The sequence below is a fragment of the Frankliniella occidentalis genome, unplaced genomic scaffold (assembly GCF_000697945.3).
Source record: "Frankliniella occidentalis isolate FOCC.00 unplaced genomic scaffold, Focc_3.1 Scaffold5, whole genome shotgun sequence".
NCBI lineage: Eukaryota > Metazoa > Arthropoda > Insecta > Thysanoptera > Thripidae > Frankliniella > Frankliniella occidentalis.
Window position 1 is genome coordinate 366276 of NW_026267135.1, and position 19867 is coordinate 386142.

The following is a 19867-nucleotide window of genomic DNA, read 5'->3' on the forward strand; positions in this document are numbered from 1 at the left end:
CCCCCCCCACCCCCCACCTCTCTCTAAACACGGAAGAGGGAAGGGGGGAGGCACGGTTGGTTGCTAAATATGCATACAGGGGTCTGAAGACAGAAATTCCCCATCTCTTTAACGGCTTACCACAGAGACGGAATAATTGGAAGCGCTGCCCCCCTCCCCCCATTTCTTACGTGCAAGGGGCAGAACTGGTTGCCTACTAGGCGGATCCACACTCATTAAAGTTTTGTTCTCTATTTCATACGTCTTCTGTTATTTTAATGCACTTCGCTCAGCTACCCCGTGCATACACTGTCAAAGAAAAATCCATCTTAATTTTAAAAGCACGTGTTTATGGAAGCAAATTACAAAACAAATTTGCTCTTAAATTTATGAACAAATGTTTAATAAAAATTAAGAACGTCTTATGGAACGACAAAAAAAGCTTTACTTTTCCGGCCTAACTCAAATCTGGAAAATATTTAGTTCTTTTCCCTATACGGACAGATGTTCAAACCCAACTTTGTACACATTTTAGATGTTTACCTTAACTTATACCTGGGTGGATTTGAACCTCGGACCTTTGGATTCGGATCCTGACGCCTCAGACCGCGCGACTGTCGGGACATACCTGTGATGGGAACGCTCGCACCCGACCTTATGCGGCGCTCCGTCCAGGGGCTTTCCCAGAGTGGCTATGTGAAAATTGATTGTTTCTTTATAAGGATTGTAAGTTTGATCAATGTATAAACCTTGGAAAATCGTAGGAAACTCATTCAAACTAAAAATGTTTCTAGACTTTGAATGATATAAAAAAAAATGCCAACCAAGACAAATCTACTCCATCTTACTTTGACACTGTAAATAAGAATTCAGAGAAATCTGCAATCTTAAAGTCCCTTCAAGTAATCCAATACTGAAGCCAACAATATTACACTCAGTCAGGGCCAGGGACAACCATGTATGGTTTTCTCAACTGTCACATATTGTTAGTGCCTTATTAACCATCTCATGTTTATCACAACTATGATCTGGTGAGAGTCGGACTGCAACCATAACGTCTGGTTACTTCCGAACTTCAGAGAGGCGAAGGCTGTTTAAGTACTTGATCTTGGTATTCTCTCAACGTTGTGTATGGTTGAGAGAAGGGGTACATAGGCAGCCTGACCCTATCCCTGTCTCCATAACTCTATAAATCTAACAATACGTACATTGTTGATTCAACTATATTTCATGGTTGTCCCTGCTCGCCCCTAACACTTGGTTCTCACAACCATCGGATGGTTGTCATAACTTTTCGTTTTTATGGGTGTAGGTAGTACGTCCCGGTGACATTCATACTGGCACATCCCTAGCAGATGTATACGTAACGTCTTTTCCAGGGACATGCTGGTCAGCACCCTGACTGAACGCCCCGAGGAGCATACCGGCGGGTGCCCCTGAGGAGGTACTCATGTGTTACATCCTCACCGATGACGTGCTGAGTAGGTCCTCGGCGGGACACCCCAAGGAGCTTTACTGCAGGTATATCCTCAGGAGTAACTTCTCAGTACCTTAACTCAGAAGTACCTCCCAATCAGATCCCGGCCAGGATGTCCATGTGGTCGTGCTGCACAACGCATCCTGATTTGCTCCAAGGCATGTATGTTTGGGATGTCCTAGTAGCACGTGTAAGGAATTCGTGTGAGATCATCCCAAACTCTTCCCAAAAGTAAGTGGGAGCTGCTTTGTTGACTGGTATGTGGACAGAGTCGGAGCGTTTCTGTGATGTCTTACCATTTCTAATTTATTATGTTGATCTTTATCGAATTCAATTCCAACTTTACAGGTTACACTTGTCTTTAGCCTTCAGTTAGACATGGCTGTCTTCAAGCTTCTGTCACAGGACAGAAGGGAGAGGGTCTCTGTGTGTGCAACAACCCTTGACATTCTAAGGAGACTGGGGCACGAAGACTGAAGCTTGCGATGGCTTCATCATCCTTAAAAGTAAACTTATTTTGTTCGCCATGTCATTACCGCCATGTCTTCCTTTTACTTCTTCTTTGAAGGTATATGGTATATATAAGATACATATAAGGCCCTTATTGAAGATAGTGAATGCCTCATGAATTTGGCCAAATTTAGTGCATCGAACGGTCTCCACTGGAATTTTATGCTACAGTAGGCGCTCGCTTTAGTTCCGCCTCGGGTTCAGAATTGGTGAGGGTGAGTGGGGTCGCCAGAGGCGGAACTATAGCGATCGTTTTCCCTCGCTCCTCTACTGCGCGCTCGCTCACACTGCTGGCCGGCCGGCGGCCCAGGGGAAGGTGGGGGGCAGGAGGAAGAGAGGGGAGCCGCTTCTCGCTCAGAGTGGGGGAACCAGGCCTGGCGGGGAGGGAGCGCCGGCGGAACTATGCGGGGCGGAACCATAGCCCTCACTGTAGTGCCTTTGGGCCAGGAGTGACAGTCTCCGCAGGCAGCTGCTGCGGCCTCTTTTGTTACTCCAGCACCAACACGCTCGCGAGATACAGTTGAGTCTCAAATCCCCAACGAAGAGGCTCGAAGAGAGGTCACAACATGTAAGTAACTAGCTATATGTCCGCCAGACCACGTCTCGCGTTACAGGCTTCGAGATATCTAACGAAACTCTGTTACGCGGCGATGTGCCTAATATAGCTAGGCCTGCAGCGCTGACAGCCGAGACGAGTTAATAGGAGTGTATACCTTTACGAACAACGTAAATATGTACCATCCGTCCAGGACTTTTGTCTTGGAAAACGGTACGAATGAACAAAACTCGTATTTATGTAGTGTGTCTTGGCCATTTGTCCCGGACAACGTTAGGCAAATCCTATATTTGTAGCAGATGGCCATACGGAGGACATCGGTGCAGGACTTAGGACATACAAAGCTCTTCCGAAGACTGCCCCAATAGACACAAGCTCAAATTAAGGTCATAGGACGGACACATGCTTGGACATATTGTACAATGTACATGCCCGGGAGAAAAAAAGAGCTGAAGTGGGACTGATATATTAACTGTCAACAAGCTGTCTTTTACCTGATGCAGGACCCACACCTAATATAATCTGATTTTAACTAACACTTAGCTGCGCCAGCTGATCTAGCCCATCTTTTCTCTGATATACTTTAACACTTAGAAAACAGTTAACTGAAATTAAGTCCACGTAAGGTCAGCATACATCAGTTACTATTTTCGGCTATGTTCAGGTCTCTGTCAGGGTCAACACTAACTGGCATCAAGTAACATTTTACTGATCTCTTACTGATATTTATCTTCAGCTCTTTACCATGTTAACTCAGCCAACTTCAGACTATCTGATTAGTGGGAACAGGCTCTTACGTTAGGCCATTCCAAAAAAAAGAAGTTGAGGAGGTTCGAGTCTAAAATGATAGATTTTTACCAGTAATGACCTTTAGACTTGGTCCGAACACTGTGCGACGAAGCGCCAGTGAGCTGATTGATCTGAAAGTTTCGGCCGTTTCGCGCGTCAGTACCGAGGCGTGATCTTGGAGCGCACGCCGCGCGCGACACGCGGCGCCGAGAGGAGCAACTCAGTGCCGAGGTGAGTCCATATGACCTCTACTTTCAGCCCGACTACGAAAATCCGCGCTCGGCCTACCCTTGTCACGTCCAGGGGCATAAATGTCGCGAACTTCGCCACTCGAGATTGACGGAAAACTATCGAACATAGGTGGGTGTTTTTTTCGATCGGGGAGGTCGGCTAGGTCACGCCCTTTCGATCGCCGCATAGCATGCCACTAAGACGCCACGGGTCTAGGAGTAATCGCGAAAAGAGTGACGAGCGCGGAGCGGCGGCGGCCGACTGACATTCGAACAATGCGCGCGCGCCGCGCCGCACTGGCTCGGGCCGCCCGGCAGCCAGGTGGTGGTGGAACCAAGGCTGGCGGGGAGGGGCCGGGCCGGCGCGGGAGGCTGGGCGACAGTTTAAACCTCACGCGCTCGTAGGGGATCGGTCGCTCGTCGCGCGACAGGACAGACTGATTTGCGGATTGAGAATAAAAGTCTCCAAATGCAGATAATAGGTACTGTACTAGTATTTTTTTTTTAGCAGATGATACCTTACAAACATTTTGACTAAACATAAAGAATATATAAGTAACTTTAAGGTGTCAGCTAGCTTTTACTCTCGATGAGTACAGAGAACCATATGGGCAGACCAGAAAACAATTTATTTGGCGCTGGGGGGCCAAGTGAGTGAGTGAGTGAGCGCCCGAGTGTCGCGTCGGTCGCGGCAGGCCCCTGCTCAACAATACTAGGGTCCCACAGCCGCGACTGCCACACCCGGTACGCTTCCCCCTCCCTCCCCTTTATTAATAATGCCTGTCAAAGACGATAAACGAGTGAAACATTTAAAAAATGATGCAAAACCACCACAAATAAAAATCAAACTAGAAATATTAAAACGCAGGTATACTATAGTATTAAATTGGTGTCATCTGCTTTCAAGATAGATTCTTGATTTAGATTTTTCTTTTTTTTTTTTTGAAATAATAACCAAGGGTCAGCGTTTCTTTGCTGTCCTTTCGCAATGTTTTGTGCATCACCTGAAAATAATTCGTTACACAAGTCCTAGGATGTAAAATGTAATGAAACTATGTTAGAAAATAAAAAATTGAATAAATACCAATAGAATATCCTGGAATTGCTCCTCTGAGTGAGTGAGATGCCCATTATATTCTGTGGTTAGCTTGACGGCTCTTTCAGCCACGTCATTCACCACCTGCAAAGCCTCGACAGTTTCGAGTGCGGCCATGTAGCCTTCATGTAAATGCCAGTTAGCAGGGGGTATTTCCAAAAAACTCATATCAATGTCCAGAGCTTCAAAAAAATATCTCGTATGAGAATTGACAAAGGAGCTAAGGGTGACATCAGACATTTTTTTGTTTGAGGGCAAAGTCACTCTCGTGGGCGCATCTCGAACTTTTGGCTTAACGCCGAGGTTTTTCACCATTTTGGACTTTTCTTCGATGGGTACTTCCCTATCGAAGAGAGCCAACGCAATGCAGTGAGGGGACAAATACCACAGATGACCTAAAAACGCCTTCTTTGCGATTCTAGACACTCTTGTGGATATTGATCTGTACTTGACAATATTTTGGAGGAGGTTTAAGTCCGCACTGTGTTTTAGGTGTGGTTCCAGTTCTGTGGTCTTAGCAATGATTTAGCACAGGATTTCTTACAGTGTTCCCTATCCCCTCCACGCGGGATCCGGGACGGGAAAGCGCGGGGCGGCGGCAGTACGGCCGCCGCCACCGGCCGAACCGGGTGTCCTGGAGAGCGCAGGGCAGTGTTGCGGGCCTGCCTACGCTAGGGGCCATGGTGTCAATGACGCCTTACGGCCAGAGTGAGTAGGCAGACCCGCAACACTGCCCTGTGCTATCCAGGACGCCCGGTCGGTACATATCTTACCTGTGACTAAAACAGGCTGGCGTTCCACAATTTCACCCTTTCCATAAAGGGGAGGGAGTTTCTTGCCATCCATGTGGACAGTAAGTGGTCCAGAAGGGTTGAAAGCCTTGCGAATAGCCATTGCCTGCTTTTGTCGTGTAGCTACCCGCAAACGGAAGAGGGAGGTCCTGCTAACGCTCAAAGTCCTGATGTTGATATTCGCAAACTTACACATTGACGCCACTGTCCGGAATGCAGCGGAAGTGCTTATCTTTGCTCTGTCCAAATTGACCGCCAGTCGCTCCAGATCTTCTTGAGAGGGGGCATTTTGTAAGAGCATTCCTACGCCTGCATTCTTAGCAGCGGCCTCAATTTCCGGAGTGTAGTCAGCATCATACTGTGCACCCGCACTCTCCTCCGGTTCCGGTTCTGAATCAGGCTCTGATCGGAGCAAAACATACGTGCCTTCGATTAGCCTAAAAAATGTTTATAGCATAGAAAAAACCGTGCATATTAAAAAGGTAAAACGTACCAATTATACGGCAGTTACGTCTTTTACTGCGATTAACCACGAGATTGGGTTACACTGTAAAAACATTGCGAAGCAACCAACCAGCCCGCAATCTTTTTATCAGTGTAACCACACTTCGGCATCGAACATCGAACTTAAGTCCGACGGGAATCAGGGCAGGGCGAGGGTGGAGAACCCGCGAGCCGCAAGCCGTAGCCGGTGTCCAGTGGGTCGAATCGGTACTGGTGACCGGCGTAAATTCCGGACACGACGGCGAAAAGGGGATTGCGCGGTACGCTTTAATAGTCAAAATACACTGTCAAAATTCCTTTCCTTCACAATAATAAAAAATATCTTGTTTGGAATAGTAGACACCAACAAAAATAATTTCTGTGGTCTGAAATTTTGACAGTGTATTAATAACTGTTTGCGATACTGTAAAAAAATATACGTATCTTTGACGGCATTACGGACCATGACCAGAATAGTACAAAAGAATCACAAGCTTCAAAGTGGAAATACCAGAAAAAAAGCGTGCAATACTTTTGTCGCTAGAAACGGCATGGCAATGTCCCCATAGTTCGTGAATTTTATTACAATGTTGCTACAGCTTACCAAGTGGCGCAGTGGGCCTACTCAGCCGTGGTCGCAGCCGCGAGCCATGGGCCTGGTAGAGGGACTCACGCGCTTAATCCCTTGTGGGGGGCGAGTCATCGGCCGAGGCCACTTCAAGCTCCAGCTCAATCTCCTCCCGAAAAGCCTTCAACTTCAGTGCCCCAGAAGCTCCGTTCTTGTTCTTTCGCAGCCAAATAATTTTCTGGTGCAAACTCAAATTTTTTTTTGAGATGTTCTGCCAAGTCATTGTTTTTTCTAGAAAAACAGCAACCAATGCGATTTCAGAGAAAGAGCAGCCTTCCTGGCAGCTGTCTTCTCAGAATCGCTCTCAAAGTAGTGGTAGAAGACTCGCAAAACATCAACTTTGGCGGGCCTCGTTGGTTTGCGGGGGAAATCAGGCTGTGTGTAGCGCACAATCTCTTTCCAAAGCGGCGGCGGCGCCATTTCTAATTCACAAGAAAACTACTGCCATAGAAACGAGAGACGAAAGCCCGATTGTTGATTTGAAAGAAAACACTAAATAAATACCTTACAATAACAGAGTAACGCGACGAAAGTAACAAGTCACCCTCCGTCCGCCGGTGCGTCCGACTCGTGTGCAGTCAGTGTCAACTGTAGTGGTCAGTGAGGGTCTGGGCAGCCGGCGCCCGGACTTGGCAGGCATCAATGACATCAATACAAACTTCCCTGGTGCATCGGCTGCATCGTCGTCTGCTGGCTGACCCAGAGCGCCCAGCCTCCCGCGCCGGCCCGGCCCCTCCCCGCCAGCCTTGGTTCCACCACCACCTGGCTGCCGGGCGGCCCGAGCCAGTGCGGCGCGGCGCGCGCGCATTGTTCGAATGTCAGTCGGCCGCCGCCGCTCCGCGCTCGTCACTCTTTTCGCGATTATTCCTAGAGCCGTGGCGTCTTAGTGGCATGCTATGCGGCGATCGAAAGGGCGTGACCTAGCCGACCTCCCCGATCGAAAAAAACACCCACCTATGTTCGATAGTTTTCCGTCAATCTCGAGTGGCGAAGTTCGCGACATTTATGCCCCTGGACGTGACAAGGGTAGGCCGAGCGCGGATTTTCGTAGTCGGGCTGAAAGTAGAGGTCATATGGACTCACCTCGGCACTGAGTCGCTCCTCTCGGCGCCGCGTGTCGCGCGCGGCGTGCGCTCCAAGATCACGCCTCGGTACTGACGCGCGAAACGGCCGAAACTTTCAGATCAATCAGCTCACTGGCGCTTCGTCGCACAGTGTTCGGACCAATTCTTAAGGTCATTACTGGTAAAAATCTATCATTTTAGACTCGAACCTCCTCAACTTTCCACTCGGGCCTTCAATTTGGAATGGCCTATCTTACGTCCCCATGAAAATCGCCCCTAAGACAATTCGTCCTCACCTCTGTAGTCCCCTGTCAGTATGACCCCATCCTTCATGTCCCCATGTTTTGCCCCCAAATCAATTTCTTACTTACTGGCACGTTGTCAAGTTGAGTCTTACAAATTTAATATTACAAGTTACAAACCAACAGTGAAACCACAAGCCCTCAAGAAGTCAAGTACGCGTCCCTCTTCTTTGTACGCCGGGTACTGGTTCACCAGGTTAAGCAAACGCTGGTTGATGCGCTTGTACTTCTGTCTCTGCGGCTGCTTGACTTTCTTGCCGAGTCCCAGTTCCGCGATCATCACTGCAGTGTCAGCTTGCTCCTTGATGAACTCGGATCTAGGACAGCTCGCCCCAGCTATTTCGCCCCAGTACTAATTCGCCCCATGACCATTTCGACCCAAACCCATCTCGACCCAGTCCTAAATCGCCCCAAATAAAATGTGTTTTTCAAGGGATTTCAAGGGTTTTATTCAGAAATATCCTGCCAAGTTGTGGCCAATGGCCCGCAGGTATGCGACGATGTCGTCGTCCTCCTTGTACTCCTGGTACCGATCCACGATACGGTGGATTCTTCTTTCCGTCTGCTCCAGCTGGCTGCGGCGTTTGCTGGGGGAGTGGCCGCCCTCGGCCCTGGTGATGTGGACGTCAATCTCGCCCACTTCCTCCTGGAGCTGGCTCAGGAAGACGAAGAAGGAAGGGTGATGCTTCCCGATGAGCGACGACAACTGCCGGTGCCAGGCCTCACAGGTGTTGGTCGTTCTGGGGAGCCCCTCCAGAGTCCGCTCGTAGCAGTTCCATATGTGAGGGGGGAAGAGGGGAGCCGTCCCCCGACGGACACGTCCTCCACGACGTGCTCGGAGCCGGCCTCTGATTTAGTTTTCTTCGACGTGATCGAAGATGGGCTGCAGATTCAGCACGCTGGCTTCTGAGAGGGCGTCGAATGCGTCCTCGACGTCGTCCACCGGGACGAAGGCCAAGGCGATGAGGGTGTGGAAGTTCGCCCTCATCTCCTCGTTGGCCTCGAGATGGTAGGCGACGGCGAGGCCCGCACCCTGAAGTTGGCGCCACTGGGCCTGCCCGAAGTGGAACAGGCACCCAGCTACATCTGCATCTGGAGCATAAAAAGCGACAACGTTAAAACCCAAATTAGCCCGATTTCAATGGAATTATCATTGAAAAATAGGTTATTAACCTGGGAATGCTGCCCGCTTGAACCACAGCGACGGTGGTCGCTCTAGAAGTCTCTGCCGCCTTCTTGATTGCCCTCACCGTCTCTTGTGCTTTGCAGCGACCCCAGTCAGGTTCATGCGTATGTGGTTGCTGGTCAAGGACGGTGTCGTCCCTCAGCACGGTGATGCGGCCATTACAGTTGCCTCGCAGATCACAGCGCCACCCCGCCCCGTCCTTCTTCTCACGGTGGAAGACATACATAAACCCGTCATATATTGCTTTCTTCGCCCCACGCTGAGTAGAAGTGTAGCGAACTTTGCTAGTGCTGGCCTCGCCCATGGCTACCCGCGCACTGACCTCTCCCCCGCCCGCCACGCTTATATAGGGGAGGGACAACAATGCCGGCTGGGGGGCGGCCGGGGCCGGGGCGGCATGGTAATAGAGCCATTAAAACGAAATGGGGCGAGATTTTGTAAATTTGGTCGATTGGGGCGAATTGTCAAAAATTTGCAATCGAGACTCGCCCCAAAATCAGGGCGAGTTAGTTTTGGGGCGAGTTGTACCTTGGGGCGAGTTAGCCGAGGCAAAATGTCCGTCACCCGAAGAACTCGCCGATGAGAGTGTAGAGTGCAGGGTGGCTCTTTCCCACCATCGTCTGGGTTGTGAACCAAGAATAAGTGTCATTATTCTCAAGTTGTTGTTTTTTCTGTTTTTTTTTTCTTTTCGTATCCTTAACTTTTTACACTGACCTGAAATCTGTTGTGCCACGCTTCCATGGTGTTGTTCGTACGGGGATCGTCGCTCAGCACGGCCTCGTACTGATTCCATTGGTCTGGCGGATAGCGCGGCGGGACAGCTCTCCTGCCACCCTGCGCCCGCTTGCCGAGGACATAGGTCTCGGCGAAGTACTTCGTGAAGGGCCTCATGGAGTTGGGTATGTTCGCTCGCGCTTCTTGAAAGCTTGCGGCGACATCTTCCGTCGGGACGAACGCACAACCCACTACTTGTCGGAATGTGTCCCGCACCTCCGTGTTCTCTTCGTCCCGGTAGGCGACTTGCAGCCCCAGCTCTTGAAGGCTGATTGCCGAAGGTGGAAGAGGCATAGTTTTAAGGCAGCGTTTGGAAAAGCCAGCTTCACGGCATTGATGAGTCCTTTCTCAAAATCCATAATGACGAGCCGGGGACTTGGCCGACGCATCCGGAACTCTTCACATTTCATCAGAATGGCTGAGAGGACTCGGGTGTACGATACTCCAGATTTGTCCGGGAGCAAGGCGTAAGCCAAAGGGAGAGTCTCGTTGTTCACTTCACCATGTACAGTCAGAATTTGAGCGAAGATGTCAGGAGCTGGATCGAACGTGCCGTCTAGCTGAAGTGTGCCAGACGCTGCGAGTTTCTTGAGATCAGACCTCGCTGCAAACAGTAGAATACGCTTCTGCGGAACGTTTTCTTCTTGTCCGTCGTCGCTGTCGTCATCGTCGTCATACGAATCCCACAGCAAGAACGACTTTCCTTTGGCCGTCATTCTGAATTCAGGGGGAATTTCAGCCAGATCTTCAAGTCTTTTGGGGTTTTCGGGATATTCTCGTTGTCTTAATCGGTTAAAGGTCCTCTTCATTGTTTGTCTCTCTTGGAGGTATGCAAGCGCCTCCGTTGGCAACTGAGGACCGAGTAAAATAATATAAATACTTAAAATTATCTTAACTTGTGAATCATCCGCTCGCTCCATGTTTACCTCCGGTAAATGTTGCCGGAGTATTTGGGCCGGGGGTGCCTCAGGATGTTGGCTGGCTTGGCGCTTCATCCCGTCGTAAGCGCGTAACGCTTGAGCCTCCTCTGGTGCGGGAACATGGTCGTGCTCGACGGACTTGATCACATCGACGACACCCACACCAACTACCAACGAACCAGAGCTCTTTTAGGGCCTATATCTCTCTGGCCACACTGTCACTCAGGTGGGAAAACTTACCTTGCGGGGATGTAGTTATTGCCCGTTTTTTGCAAACCGGACGGCGCCTACACATCCAGTATGTTCTTGATCCGTCGCGATTTTCCGAATGCCTATTGTACAGGTAGCCATTGAAACTGAGAATTTTGCCTCCTTTCTCCGAAGCCAGAAGTTGACCTTGCATTTTGCCTGGCCGCACCGCGAGCCGCGGTTGCTGCGGGCCCGCTTTCCTTTGTTGAAAAACAAATGCTTCGAAGGCAATACTCCCCGCGAGCAGAGATTTTTCGCTCGGGACAAGAGTATACTCGGGACATTGATTTTTTAAGCAAAATACCCGAGGACGAAAAAGGTGGGGACGAATTGTCAAAGGGACGAAAAAATAGGGGACGATTTGCCATGGATCCCTGATTAGTACCTGATTCTTGGTGAACTTTTCTGATTCTTCAGCAACAGACATTTGTCAGCTATCGCTCATGTTGTACAAACTTGATTAAATACAGAATATAGCTGTGATACACGTTCGGGATTTAATCAGATGTGTCCAGTATCACGTCAGTAAATCATAACTGACTTGGAGCTGAAATTACCTGAAGCGGACGACGTTAGCTATATGTCAGCTCGATTGCAGCCATTAATTGAACTGACAGATATATAATAAGAGCTGACTAAAACTATATTCTCCGGTCAGCTAACTTCAGATTCGAGTCTAAAACAAGTGGTCAATGATCAGCTTTTATACATGTTCAATCAGTTATGGCAGCTAACTTACATCTAGCATCAGTTAACTGCTAGGCCACCCAGCTGAAAATCCCGCCGGAAATTTGGCACTTTCCGGTGGAAATTCGCGATTTTCTACGGGTTTTTCCATTTTTCCGCCGGAAATGACGATCCCACGGAAATTCTCGACGTTACCTGGATAATATTCGTTTTCTTCGGAATTTTTTTTAATCCCATGGAAAATTCTAGTTGCCCTCGGAATCACTTTCCGCGGCTATTCACTTTCCGGGGATTCGTAATGTTACACGGAACACATGTTCCAAGGAGATTGCTTCCATGGAGGAAACGCATTCCACTGAGTGGTGGCAATTCCCACGCAACGTCTAAGTTTCATGGAAATTCCGTGGAAATGCAGGAAATTCCTTGGAAACCCCATCCTTGTACGCAAAGCACTGTTGGGCGGAAACCATCTCAACTTCCATGGAAATTCATAACTTCACTGTTTCAAATGCACATGCTTGGAGAAAAGAATCATCGCTTTCTCATATCAAACTAGACTATTGAACTAATCAAAAAAGTAAATGAGGGAAATGAGTTAAAAATTGGGAAATTAGGAAGTTGGGATGAAAAACCAAGACTGTTGCTTTAAAGGTTATGTGATTACGTTATTAGAAACGAGTCCTCGTAATTAGATCTGTCGTCGTTCCAGATTATTTTTTTCCTACAGAATGTCTAACTTTTACTTACATAGTCGGAACATGGTGCACATGCCAAAGATGCCAAGACATTTCTTTACGTGTGGCCCCCCGAACCAGATGATTTTACTAGCGAAACAAAGACTGTCACTTCGCCTGAGCTGGTGGTGGCGGTGAGCCGACCTACCTAACCTGTAACAGACCCCTCCCGCTCGTTGCTGCTGCCGCTGGCCGACGCACGCAACTCGTGGAATAAAGTTTCGTTACATTCGTTTGTATATTCTTGTGAGGACTGCCCATGAGGATTGAGGATATCGATGGTTTCTTTGATATCGTCGGCATTAATCTACCCAGTAAGTAAAAGTCGGAGCACGGTTTTGAAAAGCAGAATAAACAGATTTTCGCAGAGACCCGTAGCACTTAACCTCAAACATAACCTTAGCATGCTACCGCGGTACGGTATTTTGTTTCAAAATTATTGATTCTTTATGTTCTTTGGTCTTTGGTCGAATGTAAGCTACCAATAATGTGCTGTGTTCATTGATCTGGATCTCCGTGCAATCACAAGCAAAAAAATAATCATGTGTCGCCAAAACCTAAGTGCGAAATGCTATTTCCATGGAAGAAATTTCCAGGGACCACTACCGATGCTATATTATTTCCATGGAATCCATTTCCATCGAACAATGCTTTCCCGTGGAATCACTGTTCCAGGGAAAATTTTACATGGTTGTAACCAAATTACTCAAGGGATTTGAACTCCATGAAATAATTTCCGGCGGAATTTTCAGCTGGGCAACCAGTAAAACTCAGGTGACTTCAGTTAACATCAGCTTTCTTTTTTTCCCGGGTGGTATTGCCATAAGTGAGACTTATTTTGGACACGTGGGACATGGCATATACATACGAAGACACAAAATTCATGTCATTTTCATGTCTTTCGGCTCGTCGGGGCATTTGAATTCAAAATTTGTATCAGAAAAACACTTATTTTAGTTGAAGTGAGTAACGAGTGTGAAATTGGATGAAACTTTACTTAACACTTCTACTTCCAAAACAGTTTGTTTAGTTGTGATAGCTACATTCATGTTGTTTTAACAATATACAATCAACTTCGGTATCCAAGTTATTGACGTTGGTCATGAAGCAGTTGAAGACCTCAGCCAAGTCGTTACCCACACAGCTGAAAGAAGCAGTCCAGACGCAATGGCTGAAGTACTTCCAGTAGATGTGCCTCTCTCGTCTGGTACAGAGACATACGGGACTCTTCCTGACGTGGCTAGGTCAATGAAGAATTTGGATGAATCCTTTAGCGTGCGTTTAAGAGTTCCCGACTCGTAGTCGACGTGAATAAGCCCGAAAGGTCGGCTGAAACGTCAAAAACAGAACACAAAATAATTCAAAGTAATTTCCCCGAAAATTACAAATTCTGTTTTATCAAATATGCACACACAAATACATATGTACACACACACATATTCGCAGCACCTTAACAGTGCAGAGCTCCATAGTAAAATAAAGCATTCCGGTAAGGCTAAGATGCAGAAGAAGCCAGGGAACAAGAAAACGGAAGTCACCATGCACCATGTCCGTTTTCTTCTTTCCCACATTCTTCTGCATTTCAGCTTTACCGGAATGCTTTATTTCAATTTCACTGCTGTGAAAATTAAGGGAAGGGCAATCGAGCACTTACCCAGTGTAACCTGCAGAAAATTCGAAGACATCAAGTAATGACCACACATAATACGCAAGAACTTCTACGTCGTATTCTTTCATGGTGCGCACTAGGGAACGGAGGTTAGCCTGAAAATTACGGTCAAATTAACATATGAAAGTGAAACATATTGAACATATTGCGTTCGAACCTGGCCGGAACCAAAAGAAGAACATCACGCTACGCTACACATTTTTAACACCGAGAAAATGGTTCCTTTGGACTAATGGTAATACCCTTACTCGAAGGGAATTTTTCGTGCATATATCATGACAGAATTAGATCGTTACTTTGAAGGAGCCCGGGTGGAAAGAAGTACAGATAAACTGCATTCGAAACTGTACTTGCTTAACTGTAGTTGCTAAACTATAGTTATGATAGTATTTTAACTCCAATGCTGTTTATAATCAAGACTACATGCTCAAATAACAGTAAGAAATATAAATAACTCACACTTTTACTGCTCTCGCAACTACACTTGAGAATGCACACCGTAATGTAAGTGGTATATTGAGTTGTTGCTGTAGTTTAAAAGCAGATAAATTGACGGTATGATTCGCTCTTTCAATTGTACTTTGTGAATGCAGTCTGTTTTACATTCTATAAGCTATAAATATAGAGTTAAAAAGAATTGTAATGACTGCTTTCATCTGTACAGTACATTTGAGCGGTCTGTTTGCAGAATTACTGCTGTCAGTTTTAAAGTAAAGTCTGTTTTTGGCTGAACATTGCAACTGGTAAACATACCGGGCAGTAGAGGCAACTCATCACCCTTGCAGGTAAAAGACATCCCGGAAAGTCCCGCTCGGCCCCACCCCCCGCAGACGTGCCGTTCTGCTGGCCGGGAGCATACTATGGGCCGAATATCGCGAGAGGAAATACCCCGAACCAGGCCTAGCTACCTACTCAGGAGGGTGAGTACATGTTTCCCAAACTGCCGGAGGTGCTCACGATGCTTTTTGACGCCTCCCCAGCTCGTCGTAAAATACTTCTACACAAAGATATTGATATTACGCGCGTAGTACGTATACATGCATATAATGGTTGGTGTGCACGTGTGGTACACTGCTTTTGTCATGTAAACCTAGCGGCAGGAGACGATTTATTCGGTTGTAAATCTTAGACAGCATAGGAACTATGCAAACGGTGGATAAAATGTAGCATTACTGTAGCTGGACTGTAGTCCGACTGTAGTTCGATTGTGAGTTGTCGGACCGGAGTGCTTGGCTTGTCATTGAGTTACTGCGAGACCAAAGCTATGGTGTCGCAGTGGCTCAGTGGTCATCGTACTGCGCTACCAACTCCGACGTCCGAGGTTCAACTCCCATCAACTCCCATCAACTTTCATCAAGGTAATAGTTCTACAATCAATTAATCGGATGAAAGGGGGTGAGTGGGGGAAGGTAGAAGGGTGGTAGTAAGAGAAATTCTCGAAATAAAAATTTTTGAACGAAGTTTTGGACACTGCACTTTAAGTATGATACTAACTGTAGGTTTTGTTTGTACTTCGCAACTCTTGTCCGGAGTGCAGTTCGAAACTAACCGCCCAAACTGCAGTTAAACTGTGCGGATTCCGAAAAAACTATAGTTTTTCTGAAGTAAAACTGCGACTTAACTACAGAAAAAGTATAGAAATCTGCATTTAAACTGTGGTCTAACTACAGGCTACAGCTGTACATTTTATACATTCTGACAATATTTTAATAAACGTTAACATATGTAGTCCTAACACAATTTGACCTGATTTTGTACACACTTTGAATGCATTTGTGAATGTGATCCGTGTACAGTGCGCCATTACAGTTAGAAGTACAGATCCTTCCACCCGGGAGCTTATCTGTACAGCAATCACTCGGAAAACAAGGCCAGTACAAGAAGACACTGGGTGTGGACGATCAATTCGGCAGGCACAGAAGAAGTACGCCAGAATAAACGAGCGACTTCACACCATTACCGGCCGCTACCAAGAATTCTAGACAACAGACCGCCTGCTCGACTACACACGTGCATGCGGAAACAATATTGCTTTGTAAAACAAAACATTGTGTAAACTTTGTGAATAAAACTCTGGGTGAAGTGCTCCTGGGCCAATCGCACATGAGGGAATCATGCGTGGGTGAAATACTTGAGGGTGAATTACGCCTGGTGAGAATACTTTGGGTCAATGGCACGTGGGTGAGTGGACCTAGATCCAAGAAAAACTCCTTTGACTTAAACGTATTGAAAACCCGGCCTCAGTCTGAAACGCTACGTCCTCCCACGGGTCTTACACTATGGAATGCAGCTCGGACGGTGTCCTTAACCCCCACATGTTTCTGATCTCCGTAGCCGTTCTCAGTGATGATGATCGGAACGTGGTAGGTGCGCCAAATCCAGAGGAGGGCATCTTGCATAAGAGACTCTTCAGTCTAAAATAACAATTAAAACAAGTTATAATTCAGAATTATTTGACCTGATGTCTTGTGAAATTATATTTTAAGTTGTCCGACAGCTAGGCACTTAAGTGAATGCAACGGCAATTCAGGCCAATTCAGAGGAAATTCAAACCCGATTCATATTTGTACACTGAAATTATAGGCTGTTAATCTCTTGACAGTGAGTGTAAGCTGCAAGGTAGTTGCCGTACCACATCAAAGTTGCCAACGCCGGTAACCTCGACGAAGGGCATATCTTTCATCACAGGGCCCAGAAGTATTGATTGTTCGGCTCCAGATGTCTTATTGCGGTTGTAACTAGCTGTGCACCTACTGTACACGTTCACAGCTATGTAGTCAGTCACCCCGCCTGCAAACATAAGATACGTGTATGTTTACGGGACGTAGACGAGCCGATGATCACGATCACACTAATCAAAAAATCGCTGCAAGAGATAGCTACAGTGCAGTCGCGGGTTGAGGCCTGGAGATCTAGGCAGACATGTTGATATGTCCAGCGATGCATTGATTAGACCGTTCCCAAAAAAGAACAGTTAACGGTAAAAACGAAGTCCCATTTTTTAAAGGAAAAAGATAAAACTTTAAAGAAGTCAGTAACTTTGAGGGATTTTTCTTGAAAAATGAGAACGACCCTCAAAGAAGGTCACAAATTGTCAGTTGGTCAAATTTAATTTGTATCTCTTAGGTTTAGAGCTGCGGAACTCGTCCTGCAAAGTTTGACATATTAAATTTGACCAACTGACAATTTGATTGGCTGAGCGATTAGCGAAGCCTATTACTCCGTCTGGTCGGAAAAAACTTTTTCTGTCTGTCTGTTGTCTGTGTGTCTGTCTGTGTATCTGTCCGCACGAAAACTCGAAAACGAATTGAGCGAGCGACCTGGGATTTTCAGGGTCGTTTTGTATCATAAAAAGACAGATCGAGTTCGAAGATGAGCATTCTAGCTCAAAAATTGGATTTTTAAAAAATCGAAAACAACAGTTCCCAAAAATGACGCTTTTTAAAAATATTTTTTTATGGTTTCCTAAGGGGTAACTCATCAAAGTAGAGCCCTATGGGCGAAAATTTTGTCCGTTTTGCTCTAGCTCAAACCGTTGAGGCGCTAGAGGGTGTTTTTGACGAAAATAAGCGAAAAAATGTACAACCCTGCATGATTAGTCGAAGTGACGGGCGTTGACGGGCCGGAGGCCTATATCTTTGTGCACATTTTTGCACTACCTGACTCGGGTGTCAGCGCCGCAGGCCAAGGTAGATGTATGCCAGGCGCGTCGCAGCGTAACAGTGTTTCGTGAGGTATCGCGAAGCCTGTTACGCGAGACGTGGTCTGGCGTACATCTACCTTGTTAGTTGTTACAAGGCTCTCAAGTAGCGAGGTGGGCGCAGCAGCTCGTCATGTTGGCCACGCTAACTTTGTGGGGCTTCCTCAAAATTTGTGACTTACTTCGAGGGTCGTTCTCATTTTTCAAGAAGAATCCCTCGAAGTTACTGATTCCTCAAAGTTTTCCTTTTTTCCTTTAAAAAATGGGACTTCGTTTTTACCGTGTTACAAGAAGTTTTTGGTAGCTTTGTTTTTATCTTTCAAAACGATAAGCAATCATTAATCAAAGTACAGTGTACCATAAACGTAGCGACTAACCTGCGAGTAACTTTTTCTCTTCGGGGGTGAAGGCCGGAAGGCGCGATTCGCTGAGGCCATTCTCGGCGTCCGCCTTGTCCACAAGGTAGCGCAGGACAGGGGGGTAGTCCCCAAAAATCACCGGGTGGATCAGCGTGCCGACATACAGTTGATTAAATATTTCGGATGCCATCACATCCTCAGACTGTGTAGTCTTTGGTGATGATGGCCAGACCACCACAGATATACCGACTTTTCCTGAAGGTTTAGAACGTAAAATTAACCGAGAAAATAATTACAATCAGAGAAGAGTGTGGCTTGTTAAGCTGTTCAAGAACACTGCACGGTAAAAACAATACCTCATTTTATTTATTTTGTTTGGGAAAAGGGAAAACTCTCAGGAACTCTCCTGGTTCGACGAAACCTCCTTAGATTTCGAGGAAGTCTCCTGAAAAATGTCAGATTTTAACTCATTTTTCGAGAAGATTTCTCAAAATCTGAGGCGAGATCGGGGGACTCTTCCTCAAACATGTGAGTTCGTCAAAGCTTTCCCTTTCCCCTCGAAAAAGGAGACATTGTTTATACTGTGTGGTAGGAAGTAGTTGGATACCTTAAACTAACACTGTGTCGTCGTACATTTACAAAGTTTTTGTAAACTCGAATTATAATTTTAGTTGTAAATTTACGATAACACAGTTTTTACTCGCCAATAGATTTTAAGTGGATACGTACTGCATTTATTTTTACGATTGCAAATTTTACTTTCAGGACTTGCGTCAAGAAAAACTTTCCTGTAAACCTCCCTACTATTTTTCACAGTGTAAACGCACGGGTTTAAACGCGTATTTCGGAACGCACGCAGTTAATCTGCGTGTTATTTTGAACTCACGTAGTACGTCACCGGCTGCTACGCTGCGGATCAGGCAGGTGACCCACTGAAACCCGCCGCTCGACACGGCGCGCGCAGTGATCTCCAACTACGCGTGTTTTGGAAGGAGTAAACAACTGCGAGTTCTAAAACGCGCGGATGAACTGCGTGCGTTTCAAAAACGCGCCTTTGAACTGCAAGCGTTTTAGTGTAAGGTATTTTAAATGGGCGCTGCGAAGTAACACCAGGTGCTGACACTTTTACGTGTTAAACTAGGTGCACTGATAGAACTGGTCGGATATGGCAACTTTTGGGGGGCACTATTTGCCAAAGGCCCTTTAGTGAACAGAACTGTTGTCAGTGTAAATTTTCACTTCGAACGAGCCTAAACATGATAGAGTTCCATACAGTAATGACCTTCAATATAACATTTAAAGGGTGTTATATCTTACCTCTGTTCTTTCAGCGTGCCGAGAGTTTTGCGCGGTTTCGCCTAACTTAACTTTCGGACAAAGTGGCTCGTATTGAACAAAAGAATCTCCTGGTATTTTTGTCCCGTAAGAAGTAGGAAGTAGTGGTGTATTTTTAATGGGTGCTGCGTAGTTTCGCCAGGTTTCACGAAGGTCAAGTCATCCCTCAGGCTCCTCGTTTGTTGGCAATTACTTATTTGCAGATCATCTTCTAGACGCATTAACCAAATAACTCAAAATACACTTAAATTCCTAACAATCCAGCAAATATAAACCTCCACGCGTGACTCATTAACGATACAAATGTTTCTCGAAAACGGCTCGGCCGATTTGCATCATTCAAAGTGCA

At 46.6% G+C, this 19867-nt stretch overlaps 4 protein-coding genes across 4 annotated transcripts in view; all 4 read right to left on the reverse strand.

The window, feature by feature from the left end:
* Positions 1 to 8622: 8622 nt before the first annotated feature.
* LOC127749902 (uncharacterized) lies at positions 8623 to 9395 on the reverse strand. The gene is made up of 3 exons (XM_052269909.1): positions 9156 to 9395; positions 9079 to 9094; positions 8623 to 8997 (listed from the first exon to the last, which is right to left on the reverse strand). Exons 1-3 carry the CDS (start codon positions 9393 to 9395, stop codon positions 8759 to 8761), a joined length of 495 nt encoding a protein of 164 aa, XP_052125869.1. The 3' UTR covers positions 8623 to 8758.
* A 256-nt stretch (positions 9396 to 9651) lies between these two features.
* LOC113214494 (uncharacterized) lies at positions 9652 to 10292 on the reverse strand. Its single transcript, XM_052269920.1, has 2 exons — positions 9806 to 10292; positions 9652 to 9711 (listed from the first exon to the last, which is right to left on the reverse strand). Exons 1-2 carry the CDS (start codon positions 10157 to 10159, stop codon positions 9652 to 9654), a joined length of 414 nt encoding a protein of 137 aa, XP_052125880.1. The 5' UTR covers positions 10160 to 10292.
* LOC127749903 (uncharacterized) lies at positions 10164 to 10787 on the reverse strand. Its single transcript, XM_052269928.1, has 2 exons — positions 10304 to 10787; positions 10164 to 10188 (listed from the first exon to the last, which is right to left on the reverse strand). The coding sequence occupies exons 1-2, from the start codon at positions 10783 to 10785 to the stop codon at positions 10164 to 10166; spliced, it is 507 nt and encodes a 168-aa protein (XP_052125888.1). The 5' UTR covers positions 10786 to 10787.
* Positions 10788 to 13431: 2644 nt separating this feature from the next.
* Positions 13432 to 19867, reverse strand: part of LOC113215733 (myrosinase 1-like) — a 28865-nt gene continuing 22429 nt past the window's right edge. The window contains exons 7-11 of the mRNA XM_052269241.1: positions 18202 to 18438; positions 16757 to 16914; positions 16401 to 16538; positions 14110 to 14219; positions 13432 to 13784 (exon numbers count right to left, since the gene is read on the reverse strand). Coding sequence (XP_052125201.1) covers positions 13556 to 13784; positions 14110 to 14219; positions 16401 to 16538; positions 16757 to 16914; positions 18202 to 18438 — 872 coding nt within the window. The 3' untranslated portion in view covers positions 13432 to 13555. The remainder of the gene's footprint in view (positions 13785 to 14109; positions 14220 to 16400; positions 16539 to 16756; positions 16915 to 18201; positions 18439 to 19867) is intronic.